The sequence below is a fragment of the Rhinoraja longicauda genome, chromosome 3 (assembly GCF_053455715.1).
Source record: "Rhinoraja longicauda isolate Sanriku21f chromosome 3, sRhiLon1.1, whole genome shotgun sequence".
Taxonomy (NCBI): domain Eukaryota; kingdom Metazoa; phylum Chordata; class Chondrichthyes; order Rajiformes; family Arhynchobatidae; genus Rhinoraja; species Rhinoraja longicauda.
The window spans coordinates 54,581,775-54,595,704 of NC_135955.1; the positions used below are offsets into that span (position 1 = coordinate 54,581,775).

Sequence of the window (13,930 nt, forward strand, 5' to 3'; positions counted from 1 at the left end):
TACATCACAAAGGCATGCAGTTTTGTAGGTCAATTTGCCTCTGAAAATTGCCACTAATGGGTTGGGAGTGGAGGAGAAAGTGGAATAACATAGAATTGGTGATCAATTGTCGCATGGACTCAGTCGCATGGTTGAGGGGTCTGTTTCCACACTATCATTAAACTAAGCTCTTTGGTTACTGGGAGGTGGTTGAAGACAATGTCACCGTTGCTGCAGAACACACCAACACATGGATACCAGTTTGTGTTTCTGGGAAGAGATGAGGTGGCAAAAAGAATAGAGGAAGTGCAGCACACTGCAGAGAATTCCATTTGCACTTTCAGTCAGAAGTATCTTGGCACATTAGCAGAGGACCGCCAGAGTCCCAATACTGGTTACAAACTTACCAATGGAGTATTACTGCTGACAAGCTCTCCTGCAGACAATAACAGTAGGGTGGAGTTGTTTGAAGAAAGGATCTCAAATGCAGAAGAGGCAGTGAATCTCTTCCAAGCATCCAGGTGCTCAATACTGGCATCACAGGTGGCTGCCTGCACTGCTACTCGCAAGTGACTTACTCAAATATATTCTGACATGAAGTGTGCCTCCATTACATAAAACCCTAGCCAATCACGATGAGCCAAGTCTATTAGCAGATGGCAAACAGCAACAGTTGAAGCAACAAATATGCACTTTCACAGGAAGGAGGTTGGCTTTAAAACACTCGTTGTAGTCCACATTACTCGCACAAATTAGGCTCATACCTGGACACTGCCCAGATGCAAAAAGCAGTTCAAGCAGGATGAACTTGAAGTGGGTTTAAGCAGGTGATATCTAGATCAGCCTCCACAATTTCAGGTTACCAACACCACACTAGTGCTCAAAAATAGTGCTGCACAAATCACTTTCCTGTATTAAACAGTGATAGGAAGAAAGGCCCAGAATTAAATGATACAACTGTAAGAAATGAATCGTGCTAAATGACATTATTGATTTGTTAAAAATATAGAATTCTACAATGCCATTTAAAGGCATGAGGGAAATACCAGCACATCTAGCAGAGATAAAACAATCTAGAACTTTGAGGAAAAAAATCAAGGGAATCATTTCAGATGCTAGCCCCCGATAGCCTGAATGGCACATTGCACTGTGCCATTCTATGCATACATAATTTGTTCTTACCACCAAGAACATTTAACAGTTCCTTTGGTTTCTCCCCTTCAACCAAGTGGAGCACAAAATGAAAGACAAACTCAATGCCAGGCAGCTCAAGAAGTACAAACTACTCACCAGGTAAGAACATTGTATCCTGGACTACTGTTTGCAGAGCAGTGCAGAACCAATGCTTACTCAAGAAACTGCTTGTTTGACCAAACAATCATTATTTGTTACTCATGGTCTACGTGCATGAACAGCAAACCATTCAAATGATGCAAGTGTTGAGTATTTTTTTAATTTCCAATTACAAACAAAAATGCATTAAGAGGAACACATTCAGATTGTGCATTGCACAGCAATTACACAGTTAGAACCAGTCGAGCAGTGCACAATAAGTAGAACCAATTATTAATATATATGTGGAAATGAACTGGTACCAATTTCCTCATTAAAAACAGCTTTCTGGGACTATGTATATCTTAAAATATTGAAGATACAAATGAGTTTACAACAAGATTAACCACAAATCATCACAACTTCAATTTCTTGGCTATTCAGCCCAGTGATGAGCTGCAATGCAGCTAATCTTTCATCCAAACCGAAGCAGATTCACAGAAAGCAAAGGTAAAGTCCGACTTGCAAGAAGAAAAACCATCAGACAATTTCATCTTTCGGCAGTCTGCTTACTGATCAGGTGTAGGCCACAGTTTCCAAGTCTTTGTACATGTCATGTTCTTTTGAATACAGCAGTATAATATTTATACCAGAGGGTAGCTGGCAGCAGTAGCTATTCCACAGTTGTTTTTTCTGTCTCTGGCCATCATTACATATCCCCCATCACCCCACTGTTCACTCCAGCTAAAATAAACAGAAAGCCACGTTTAACATTCACATAAAAGACATTTAACAATTTATAGTTTGAAAATTTGATAAGTGTACAGTACCTGTTTTTAACAATCCAGTATCTTTTTCCATCAGTATCTTCTTTCTCGAAGCTATAACCTACGACTAATACACCATGATCCAGATCTGTGGAGCTGCAGTCTTCCTCAAAGTAAATACCTGTCAACCAACACTTCGATTTAAACTCGTGCATAATCACAGTAAACAGGTTCAGAGATTTATTAATTCAGGTTCATTGTATTCTTTTGTATACCAAAACCAGGTCGGTTTTGCTTATCTTAAAGGGGATACAGCACTGGCAGTTCACTGGTCTTGTCTTTTTAAATTAAGACCAAACCAGATTATTTTGGGGGGGGGGGAATGAAGAGTTGGTGCCAGTACGTTGAATGATTATTATCAGATATGAAACTCGCCCAAATGTGTTACAAAAGGCTGCAAAAGTATCCAACCTTCATCTCAGCAAGATCCATATGATGTTTAGCAAGACATTTGGCGGCAACAAATTAGCCATTCAATTTTGCAGAATTATTGAATGACATGCTTGCAGAATGATAAGCAAGATGAGCTGGGGGCAAACGTTTGTGGTATCAAGATGAATTACACCCTCAACAAAAGGAAGAGAAAATCTACGACCATTCTGGATTTAGTTTAAATTTAACAAACACAATTTACAAGCCATTCTTACCAATTGTAACCAATAACTCTTTTTACACCCAGGTCTTTTTGAAATGTGAAAAAATCTAGCTTAATTGGAAATGTGGGTAAAAAAAGATTTAGTATAGAGTAACTGCTCTCTTTCGCAAATCATGGGCATGAATCATGGAATGAATACATTCAAGAGAGAGCTAGATAGAGCTCTTAAGGATAGCGGAGTCAGGGGGTATGGGGAGAAGGCAGGAATGGGGTACTGATTGAGAATGATCAGCCATGATCACATTGAATGGCGGTGCTGGCTCGAAGGGCCGAATGGCCTCCTCCTGCACCTATTGTCTATTGACAATGCCAACACATGAAATATCAAAGTAACGAGTGTCAATGGTTATTCACTATCCTGCTGACTTACCACTCCACCTCCTCCCCCCTTATCTTTTGCCCATATCCTCTGGCTTTACATTTCACTCCTCTCTTTATCCAACTCCCCATTGTCTCCTTTTCATCTCTAGCCTTTATCCTCCCAACTGCCGAGCAAACCCCCTTCACACCTATCACGTACGTATCAATGCTCTGTCCAACCCCCCACCTATTTTCCAGCTTATTTGCTGTTTAATGCTATAGGAAAAGATCTCCAATTACCAAACAAGCCACCTTGGAAAAAGCACTCGATATAAAAATAAAACAGTAAGAGTCGGCCACTAAGCCCCACATACCTGCTTATGCCACTTAATAGGATCACATAATAGAATGGCGGTGCTGGCTCGAAGGGCCGAATGGCCTACTCCTGCACCTATTGTCTATTATCATTGCAGAGTCCATACCCCTCTAAACCTGTCCTATCCATGTACCGGTCTAAAAGTTTCTTAAACACTGCGATACTGTTCAAACATGGGCGGCGGAGTGCCCGGGGACCTGCGTGGGCCCGATCCACCCGCCGAAACCCAGTAGGCCTAACTTGCCCCACAGGCTCCCAGGGAACTGCGGAGAAGCCGGGCGGCAAAGGCCTGTCTGGGCCAAAGGAGCCTCAGCTGTTGCGATGGAGATGGGAGCCTCGGCATCAGCAGGTTGAGCCTCAACGGCAACAGGATCCTCGGCAGTGATGGGGCCTCGACAGCAAGAATATGGGTGGAGGTGGAGCGTGGGGGAGGAAGATAATGGGGACCCGGCCTGGGGGGGACCGCCGTGAACAACAGTGGAGGACCTGGTGTGGGGGGACTGCCGTGAGGGAACACAGGAGGCACTCTAATTTAGAATCCTCTGCCCAGGTGATAAGCCGGTGTTCATTTATTTGTTTGTTCATTTGATCCGGTGAAGGCACAGTGCACACGGCAGCCAGCCAACAATGGCTTGTCCTTATCTTTTTTTCCACTTTTAATTTCAAGTTTTTGTGTACTTTATATGTTGTGACTGTTGGCGGACCAATTTATCGTATCGTAAGTACCTGTCGGAACCACATCCTCCGGCAACTCATTCTATACACCCACCATCCATTTGTGTAAAAAGAATTACTTCTCAGGTTCCTATTAACATTTTTTATTCTCTGCTCTCCAACTCTGGGCAAATGTGTGATTAGTCGATCTATTCATCTCATGATTTTGTACACTTCCATGAGAACACCTCTCATCTTCCTGCAGTAACATTCTGTAAATTTTCACTGCACCCTTTCCAGCTTGACAACATGTTTCCTTTAACATGGTGCCCAGAACTGAACACAATACTTTAAATGTGGCCTTACCGACATCTTTTATAACTGCAACATTCTCTCTTCACCCCCCCCCCCCACATCCAACTATATACTGACTGATGAAGGCAACCTGTCATTTGCTTCAATTACCAGTTTCACCTGCCTGCAAACTTTTGTTATTCATCTCACTCTCCATTCTGCCTTTTGATTCTTCTCAAAGTACATGCCCTCACACGCGCCACATTCAACTCTATTTGCCAGGTTTTCATGCAATCACCCAATGTACATCCAGTCGCAAAATCATAATGTGGCATACATACCCTTCCACTTATTTTTTATCATTAGTAAATTTTGAATTTCTATTTTGTGCCTTTCTACAAATAATGAACAACTGAAGGACACAAACAATCGCTAGATAGACCACTAGTTATAATCCTCCAACCCAAGGACTAATTCATTCCATTGTTACCTTAGGAATTTTCGTAGTGCCCTCCATGGTGAAGACTGATGCACAAAAAATGTAACTGCTATCTGTTTTGTTACTAATTCACCAGTCCTGTTCTTCAGAGGGCTCATACCTACCTTGTTATTTGTACATCAATAGAAATATACTGCTTTTGATGTCATGCACACTCTCTCACAAATAAGCTTCGTCTTTCACATCTGGATCCCAAAAACATCAGTCCTCTAGTCCATCATCAGCCCTTGCAACTTCGTAGTTGCTACTTTTCAATTTAACATCAGCCTCGATCGACCTTTATCAGCCTGTTTATGCCCCTTTGTGGAATCCTTTCTAACTGGGATAAAATCCAGCTGTTTGAATATCTCCCATAATTCAGCTACTGAGGGTTTCTTAGTTCACTTTCCCACGAGACAATTCACCATTCACACCTTAATTTTTATCACAGAACTACAGAATGATGGTTGATCAAAAAAACGTAAAATGCTGGAGTAACTCAGCGGGTCACTCAGTCTGAGTGACCTTATAGGTAACAGCTCTTATGCTGCACCACTGTGGAAGAATAATTACTGAAGTATCGGGAATTACTTCTTGGAGCACTAGAAACATAGAAAACAGGTGCAGGAGGCCATTTGGCCCTTTGAGCCAGCACCGTCATTCATTGTGATCATGGCTGATCATCCACAATCAGTAACCTGTGCCTGCCTTCTCCCCATATATATCCCTTGATTCCGCTAGCCCCTAGAGCTCTATCTAACACTCTTTTAAATTCATCCAGTCAATTGGCCTCAACTGCCTTTTGTGGCAGAGAATTCCACAAATTCACAAAGTTTTTTCTCACCTCAGATTGAAATTACCTCCCCTTTATTCGTAGACTGTGGCCCCTGGTTCTGTACTCCCCAACATTGGGAACATTTTTCCTGCATCTAGCTTGTCCAGTCTTTTTATAATTTTATACATTTCTATAGGATCCCCTCTCATCCGTCTAAATTCCAGTGAATACAAGCCCAGTCTTTCCACATATGACAGTCCCACCATCCTGGGGATTAACCTCGTGAACCTGCGCTGTACTGCCTCAATAGCAAGTATGTCCTTCCTCAAATTAGGAGACCAAAACTGCACACAATACTCCAGATGTGGTCTCACCAGGGCTCTGTACAACTGCAGAAGGACCTCTTTACTCCTATACTCAAATCCTCTCGTTATGAAGGCAAACATGTCATTAGCCTTCTTCACTGCCTACTGTACCTGCATGTTTACTTTCAGTGACTGATGTACAAGGACACTCAAGTCTCGTTGCACTTCCCTTTTCCCTAATCTTATGTTGTTGATCCTACCATTTCAGATTTGACTGCATAATGCAGAAGAGTTAATAAGTAGTCTTGTGGTTAAAGACTTCCTGTATGAGATTGTGACCACACTGATAAATCTAGATGCAGTTTGCGGGTGAATACCACAAGATCAAACCACTGTGTTTTCATAGAAAAAAAGCAATTATGTTTTTCTTTTTTAAACACAAGTGCTGGAGTAACTCAGCAGCTCAGGCAGCACCTTTGGAAGAAATGGATAGGTGACATCTTGCATCAGAATCCTTCCTCAGACTGCACCACTGAGGTGGTGCACCACTGCCCCAGAGATCCGGGTCCAACCCGGACTACTGGTGCTATCTGTATGGAATGTGACTGCATGGGTTTTCTCTGGATCCTCCAGCCTCCTCCCACATTCCAAAGAATTGCAGGTTTATAGGTTAATTAACTTCTTTGTATGGGGATCACTGGTCAGCACAGGCTCAGTGGGCTGAAGGGTCTGTTTCCATGTTGTATCTCAAAATCCATGGCAATTTGGTTCTTCCAATTAATAGATTAGAATCTCAAGACCATTGTAATTCTCTTCAAAACATGCTCAAGAAATTTCCAAATTTTACTCCATCTTATCCCTACATTACCCACTGCTTTTAATCACAACTCATTGATCCATTACTTTCTTCAGTTAACAATGCTACTCCACCTCCCTTTGAGCCTATAATCGGAAATATTGAGCACCCAGTCCGAATCATTCTGCAACCATATCTCCATTATAATGATCACACGGATAGTTATCTCCGCTGTGATCTCATCTTATTGCAAACACTACATGTACTTTAATAAAGTCCTATACACTTTGATTTTACTTGAACATTTTCACTAATTCTAGATTTGCTCTGCACTGCAAATTTGTCTTTATATTGTCAATCTGCCATATTATCCTGTGCCACCATGCTCTCAATGCCTCTCTATTTGGAACTTTTGAAGTTAAATGTTGCTCGGGTGGCAATGGGTGCACAACTGAAAACCTATGGAATGGTTGTGCCATCAGGCAGACCGACTTGACCAGGTCCCTACTGTTTAGATGTAAAATTTATTGTAATCTGATCTGCTTTGACACAATTATTATTCTTACCAGATTCATAGAACTGGAATGAATGATGACTGGCATCAATGGCAACAGAAACTGGCCCAACAGAGGCAACAGCTTTCTTCAGGGCTCTTTCTTTACCACTTGGAACATCCACAAATCCAGTATCATTTGCAGAATTGTATGATGGATCATAGTGGCAAGGACTATCATCCTGATGAAGAAAACAAAGTTATGCCATCATTAACTTATGATCATGCAACCTGGATCAACTTTAATACACCTGCAGATGGTTTTCTCACAAATGTTAGGTTAATTGGCTGTGTGAACTAGCCCTTAGTTCAGGTTGGTGACTAAAAAAAATCCTAATGGAATGGATGAACATATCTGCGAACACAAATTGCAGGGTAAAAAACTAAACTTACCATCCTGCCTCTTACATTTCATGTATGCTTGCAACAAAACTACTTGGGGAAACTTTACCATAGTTCATTGACTGAATACAGAGCCAAAAATCACAAGCATTAATAATAATCCTTTATTTGTCCCATAACGGGGAAATTTGCAGGGTTATAGCAGTAAAGTGGATAGCAAAAATAAAATAATGGTAATTATCTTTATTTACTGGTCAGCTGGGAGCAGTGCTGATTGTGCAGTCTGACAGCAGCAGGAAGGAAGGACCTTCGATATCTCTCCTTCACACACTTGGGGTGAAGTAGTCTGTCATTGAAGGAGCTGCTCAGCACCGTGACAGAGTCCTGCATGGGGTGGGAGTCGTTGTCCAGCAGTGATGATAGCTTTGCCATCATCCTCCTCTCTCCCACCGCCTGCACTGTCAAGGGGGCATCCCAGGACAGAGCTGGCCTGCTTGATCAGTTTATCAAGTTTCTTCCCATCAGCAGCTGAGATGCTGCTGCTCGAGCAGACCACTCCATAGAAAATGGCTGATGCCACTAGTGTCATGGGACAAAAATACTGTTGTGCTAAATCCACAGAATATGGAATCTTATATGGGTGAGTCTCTAATCCAAATATTCAGTAATACTTAAAATTCCAATGTACTAGCCTTTTCTCAATGACAGAGGCTCATGCATGTCTGAATTTAAGATATTGTGGGGTCAATCATCTCCAGTTTAATGTTCAAACATTGGGAATTAATACTTTAAAGATGTTCAGGAACATCTACTGTTGCTCAAGCTGTGTGACTCACATATTCCACAGCCTGCCAATTGATCAATCTGAGTTGTAGAATTTATTTCATTATACATTGGAGATTACTGGAATGTGTTTGTGTTTCTGGAAAATGGCTATTAAATATTAATTCACATCACTAAATAGTATGAAGCCATGGCACGAGCATCAGGAGATGAAATGAAAAAAGTCCACCATCTTCCCCACAAATTCTTTGTGCATTTTTTTCATATTTCATTTTCGATTTTTGGTAGCATTTGTGAATTCTGCAGGGTGGATTGCAGTAACCTTACAGCTATAATGTGGTAGTGAGGCAATTTTTTTTTTTTAAGCAATTGAGAGAAGAGCAAGTGAGCTCAAAACCAGCATAAAGTGTCAGAACAAAACTATAAGTTACTACTTTCCATTACCGTGCCAGTATAAGGATAAGAATCTTCCGAGTCAATTCCACCATTGTCTTCCACATATTGGAATGCTTGATCCATCAGTCCCCCATTGCATCCTTCATTTCCCTCAGGTGTTGAGCAGTCTACAAGGTTTTGTTCACTGAGAGAGACAAGCTTGCCAGATTTTCTAAAGTGTTGACCTTCAAGAGCTCCAGTGGTACTAAAAGCCCAACACGAGCCACATTGTCCCTGCGGAGAAAATTGATGAGCATTATTAAACTGTTTTGTTTAGACTGTTCTGATGTTATATAGACGTGTCATTGATAAACATTTACCTGGTCTTTAACTGGAGTAACATATCCATGCTCACGCCAATCCACCATCTTGGGCACTTCCAGGAAATTGGGCTCCAAGAAGAGAGACCCTCGAGCTTTCTTACTTGATTCTGTACCTTTGTAGCCATTCATGATCTGTCGGAATTCTTCATTCGTCTACAAGGCCAAAATAATGTAATTATGTTTCAAGGCATTTTTAGCAAAGCATCTCAACATGGGTTTGAAGGCCAAAACATTTTGTCTCATTAGATTTATCATACCGAATGCAATTTCGATAACTGCCAGATGAAAAATAGCTAATCCAACCTAATCCACTTTTCAGAACTTGAACTTGGCCCAGCAGGTCACTGCTCATCAAGTACACATACAGACCTTTGAAATCTGGCAAGTATTCCTGGCTGCAGCACTCTTTCAAGAAAATTAATTAAAAAGGGGGGTTTCACAAAGCAATTGATGCAAAACTTAATTCTTATTCTAAGCATAAACATAAATGATTGAACAAAGTTGAGATTTTTTTTAAATACAGGCCATACATGTATTATAATAAAACAGATTATGAAAAATTCTTATTAGAAGTACATTTATCTACCCACCATGTCTCCAAAGTGGTTCATTCCTAGCCTGAATGAATGTTTTCCAAGTGAATGCTCCAAGTTGTGTAGTTGAATTATTCTAAGGTTCTTTTCCCACACCATTCGCCTCCAACCTTCTTCCTTCTGAAAAGAAAAACAAATCTTCAAAATCTGAGCCTTTCAGCAAGAGACATTTCAATAAGTAGAAGTTAGCCACATTACTTGTTCATAGTTCCTGTGGTGCCAACTTTTCCATTGTTGCCAAGGCTCATCCAGTTGAGGGTCCAAGCTTGGGGCCGCTAAGATTCCAGTCAGACATAAAAAAAGCACACAGTAGATCTTCATCCTACGGAACCAAAAAAATCGCCATTTATAATATTAACTTTATATTGACACAAATTTTGGTACGTTGAATCAGTTTTTAAAAAATCACACCCTTGGAAGCAAAATATTTAATTAACTTCAAAAACCCAGGACATTACATTGCTTGCAGACCAACACCAATTTCGAATCACAAATTTCAAATTAATCAAAGGGATCGTAGATAATTTATTGGCAGTAAATCGCGCAGGTCCACTTATTATTAAATTACTTATACGCCTGTTGAAGTAACGGCTTCTAATTTCCCGTCAGGACCCAGTCACAAGACTGTTCCACACCCGGTCACAAGACTCAACATTCCATGAAATCGGCAAGTTGGCCTGGAAACGGAAAGATGAAACATCATGATTCCCTGGAAATCCGCCCAAACCAGAGTCGTCTTTGCATTGTTCCAAATCAACGGAACGGATCGTTCAAAAAATGGGATAGGGAAGCGCAAATTAAGGATAACGCTTAATTTAAAAATTAAAATCTGGCCGCATCAAATGCGAAAATACTCGCGTAAATGATATCAAGAAAATCCTTACAAATCCAGCCCTATCCAAAGCAAATCCCGAGCGTAAAGCATCGAGCAAGCAATGATTCACAACAATTGAAGAAAGAGCAGTAACTGGGCGCTGGCTCACCTTCTCCACTGAAGTGTGAACAGTAAACAATGTAAATAAAGAGCTGCTGCTGGAGGAGGCGGCGGGAGTGACCGGAGCTCGCGATCCGGGACCAGATTCTACTCAAGCCGCGAGCTCGGCCGCCTTTTAATAGATACGTCATCGGGCCCGATACAGTCTCTCCGGCGATTGGTGCATTCCGCCCCGGCACGTGATGCCACGCCACGCCCGTCACCAGCTGCGGAGCCCGGGCGGAGCCCGGTCACTCGCGTGACCGCCAGGGGCCGGGGCCGAGGCCGAGGCTGCGGTGGGCGACGATGTTGTCCCAGGCTCAGAGGGGAGCGCCATGTTCACCCTGTCCAAACCCGAAAACGTACATTGCTTTTGTTTTAAACTCACGGGTTTCATGCAACAACAAAAAAAACACAATTACTCCTGCAGCAAGAAGCTAGCCAGTCAACGTTTTTGACCAATGCTAGGAATAGGTGGAGCTGTAAAACAATGTTATGTAAATACAAAAGCAAGGGGAAAAAAAGAGGAAAAAAACCCCGAAATAGTTGTGAAAAGCGAGAAGCAGGATAGATTCCGACAATGTTGTTTTTTGGTAATACCACAGACATTTCCACAGAGTCATCGATCTTATGATCTTATGAAACGAGATGATTTTTTGGGGGTTGTTTACTTTATTCTGGCTTAAGGCGATGTATGCAAAACAGTTATTCCCGGAGCTAGCTCGGCAGCATTTTTAATCAATGACAGGGATAACTGGGAGCTGTAAAACAGCTCTATGCAAATTACAAAAGCAAGAAGAAAAGGAGGACAAATAAAATGTTTGTGGAAGGGTAACATAGAACAGGACAGGGCCGAAGAAGGGTCTGGACCCAAAACGTCACCCATTCCTTCTCTCCAGAGATGTTGCCTGCTCCGCTGAGTTACTCCAGCATTGTGTGTCTATAAAACAGGACTGCACTTTGGCCCATAATGTCTCATGCCAAGACCATCACTTACTTACCTGCACAAAATCCATATCCCTCCTTTCCATGCATACCCATATGCCTAGCCATAAGCCTCTTACATGCCACGATTCATAAGGAATAGAGTAGAATTCGGCCATTCAGCCCATCGTCGTCTCTGCCATTCAATCATGGTTAATCTATCTCTCCCTCCTAACCCCAGTCTCCTCCCTTCTCCCCATAACTATTGTATCTGTCACAATCACTGGTAGTGCGTTCCAGGCACTCAAAACCTTCTGTATTAAAAAAAGTTGTCCTGTACATCTTTAAAACATTCACCCCTTTGAGCCAGCACCGCCATTCAATATGATAATGGCTGATCATTGGGGTTGCCAACTTCCTCACTCCCAAATACGGGACAAGGTGACGTCACCGCCATGCACCCCACGTGATCTCACCCAGCCAGCGGCCACGTGCTCCCGCTCCACCAACGGTGGCCACCCGGGCCGGGAGATGGTTTGCTATGTAACCTCGGCCGCGTTCGAATCAAGCCATCAGTGGATCGTGCATAGGCTGATGGACGCAAAATGAGCCTGTGAAAGCAAACGCCCAGTGATTTTTCTAAAACAAATCATAGGGAGGCCAGTGGTTGTTAAGCTGAACTCGAGTGTGGTTTACCGAGGTGTTTTAGCTTGTTTGGATTGGGAGGGGAGGGGAGGGGGAGGGGGGGGGGGAGGGGGGGGGAGGGGGAGGGGGGGGGGGAGGGGGGGGGAGGGGGGGGGGGGGAGGGGGGGGAGGGGGGGAGGGAGGGGGGGAGGGAGGGGGGGAGGGAGGGGGGGGGAGGGGGGGGGAGGGGGAGGGGGGGGGGGAGGGGGGGGAGGGGGAGGGGGAGGGGGGGGGGGGGAGGGAGGGGGGGGGGGGAGGGAGGGGGGGGGGAGGGGGGGGGGGAGGGGGGGGGGAGGGGGGGGGGAGGGGGGGGAGGGGGGGGGGAGGGGGGGGAGGGGGGAGGGGGGGGGGGGGAGGGGGGGGAGGGGGGGGGGAGGGGGGGGGAGGGGGGGAGGGGGGGGGGGGGGGGGGAGGAGGGGGGGAGGAGGGGGGGGAGGGGGGGGGGGAGGAGGGGGGGAGGGGGGGAGGAGGGGGGGAGGGGGGGGGGGAGGGGGGGGGGAGGAGGGGGGGAGGGGGGGGGGGGAGGAGGGGGGGAGGGGGGGAGGGGGGGAGGGGGGGAGGGGGGGAGGGGGGGAGGGGGGGAGGGGGGGAGGGGGGGGGGGTGCACAGGGGTACTGCATTCCCCTAGTTTTCAATTTCCTGCTCGGGTTTAATGAGTACTGCAGAAAGATTCGAGTCGTTTATCACTTTATTCAACTCAGATGAAAACGATTTGTTTTACAGCCATTGTTAGCACTTGTTAACAGCCAGTAGTTAACCGGTAGTGGTTATACGATGTGTCATCAATACATCGATCCACATTCCTCAGTAAATGTAATTGTGTTTTGACCATGTATTAATGACACCGCGTTCCTTTGAATAAAATTCAAGGGAGAATTTCTTAAACTCACTGTCAGGGCTACCAGACCGCGAGCACGGGCTCAGGTAAAGTCACGTTATTTTATTATTCAACGTTATTTTATTTGCCACTCTGTCGCTGTGCCTCAGTTGTTTCAGTTAAATTAGAATGGATGGGGAGAAAATTAAATAAGTAGTACCAATAGTTTTTTCCAGCTTAAATCATGAGTGGTGAATATTTTATTGTGGGCGGTTTTATTTAGCAAAACAACTGGAAGACCGTTGGCTGAGAGCAAAGTAAGTGTTAATTGCTGTGTGTAAAGGCAGTTTAAAAAGAGCGCCAAGAGACCGTTAATAGTCAGTCAGAAAAGTGCATAACTCCAAGCTCAGGAAGGCAGGATAGAAGTGAGTACCTGGATTGGTTGATCAATTAAAGTAGAAGTTTGGTAAATTGGGCATTTAAGTAATTTAGTGACTGATATAAGCAAGACTTGCACAAGGGGTGCAGCCCTGTTGAGAAAAGTGCGAGTCTTTGGCTGCGAGTCTTCGGCGAGGAGGCTGAGGTGAGGAGGTGACGCTTGTTTTTGCGCCTGAATTGTTTTTGACTTCACTAAAGTAATGGCGGGCAAGTTGGTGCAGTGTGTTTCCTGCAGGATGTGGGAAGGTAGGGACACCGCTGGAGCTTCTGGGAGCTACACCTGCAAGAACCGTGTCCAGGTGCGGCTCCTGAATGGACGTGTGGCAGAGTTGGAAAGGCAACTGGAAGACCTCA

The 13,930-nt window shown here is 44.1% G+C and overlaps 1 protein-coding gene across 1 annotated transcript; it reads right to left on the reverse strand.

Annotated features, from left to right (window-relative positions):
• Positions 1 to 1,413: 1,413 nt before the first annotated feature.
• Positions 1,414 to 10,879, reverse strand: ctsla (cathepsin La). The gene is made up of 8 exons (XM_078396159.1): positions 10,724 to 10,879; positions 9,939 to 10,062; positions 9,738 to 9,860; positions 9,145 to 9,300; positions 8,834 to 9,058; positions 7,278 to 7,446; positions 2,082 to 2,199; positions 1,414 to 1,995 (listed from the first exon to the last, which is right to left on the reverse strand). Exons 2-8 carry the CDS (start codon positions 10,059 to 10,061, stop codon positions 1,896 to 1,898), a joined length of 1,014 nt encoding a protein of 337 aa, XP_078252285.1. The 5' UTR covers position 10,062; positions 10,724 to 10,879; the 3' UTR covers positions 1,414 to 1,895.
• Positions 10,880 to 13,930: the final 3,051 nt, after the last annotated feature.

What these genes read in the sequence shown, in the direction of transcription:
- ctsla (XM_078396159.1), bottom strand. Translation starts at nt 10,061, where the DNA reads ATGAAGATCTACTGTGTGCTTTTTTTATGTCTGACTGGAATCTTAGCG. An exon ending in TTACTCCAGTTAAAGACCAG is followed by an intron (nt 9,059 to 9,144) that starts GTAAATGTTTAT and finishes TTTTCTCCGCAG; the next exon opens with GGACAATGTGGCTCGTGTTG. An exon ending in TACTGGATTGTTAAAAACAG is followed by an intron (nt 1,996 to 2,081) that starts GTACTGTACACT and finishes TGTTTATTTTAG; the next exon opens with CTGGAGTGAACAGTGGGGTG.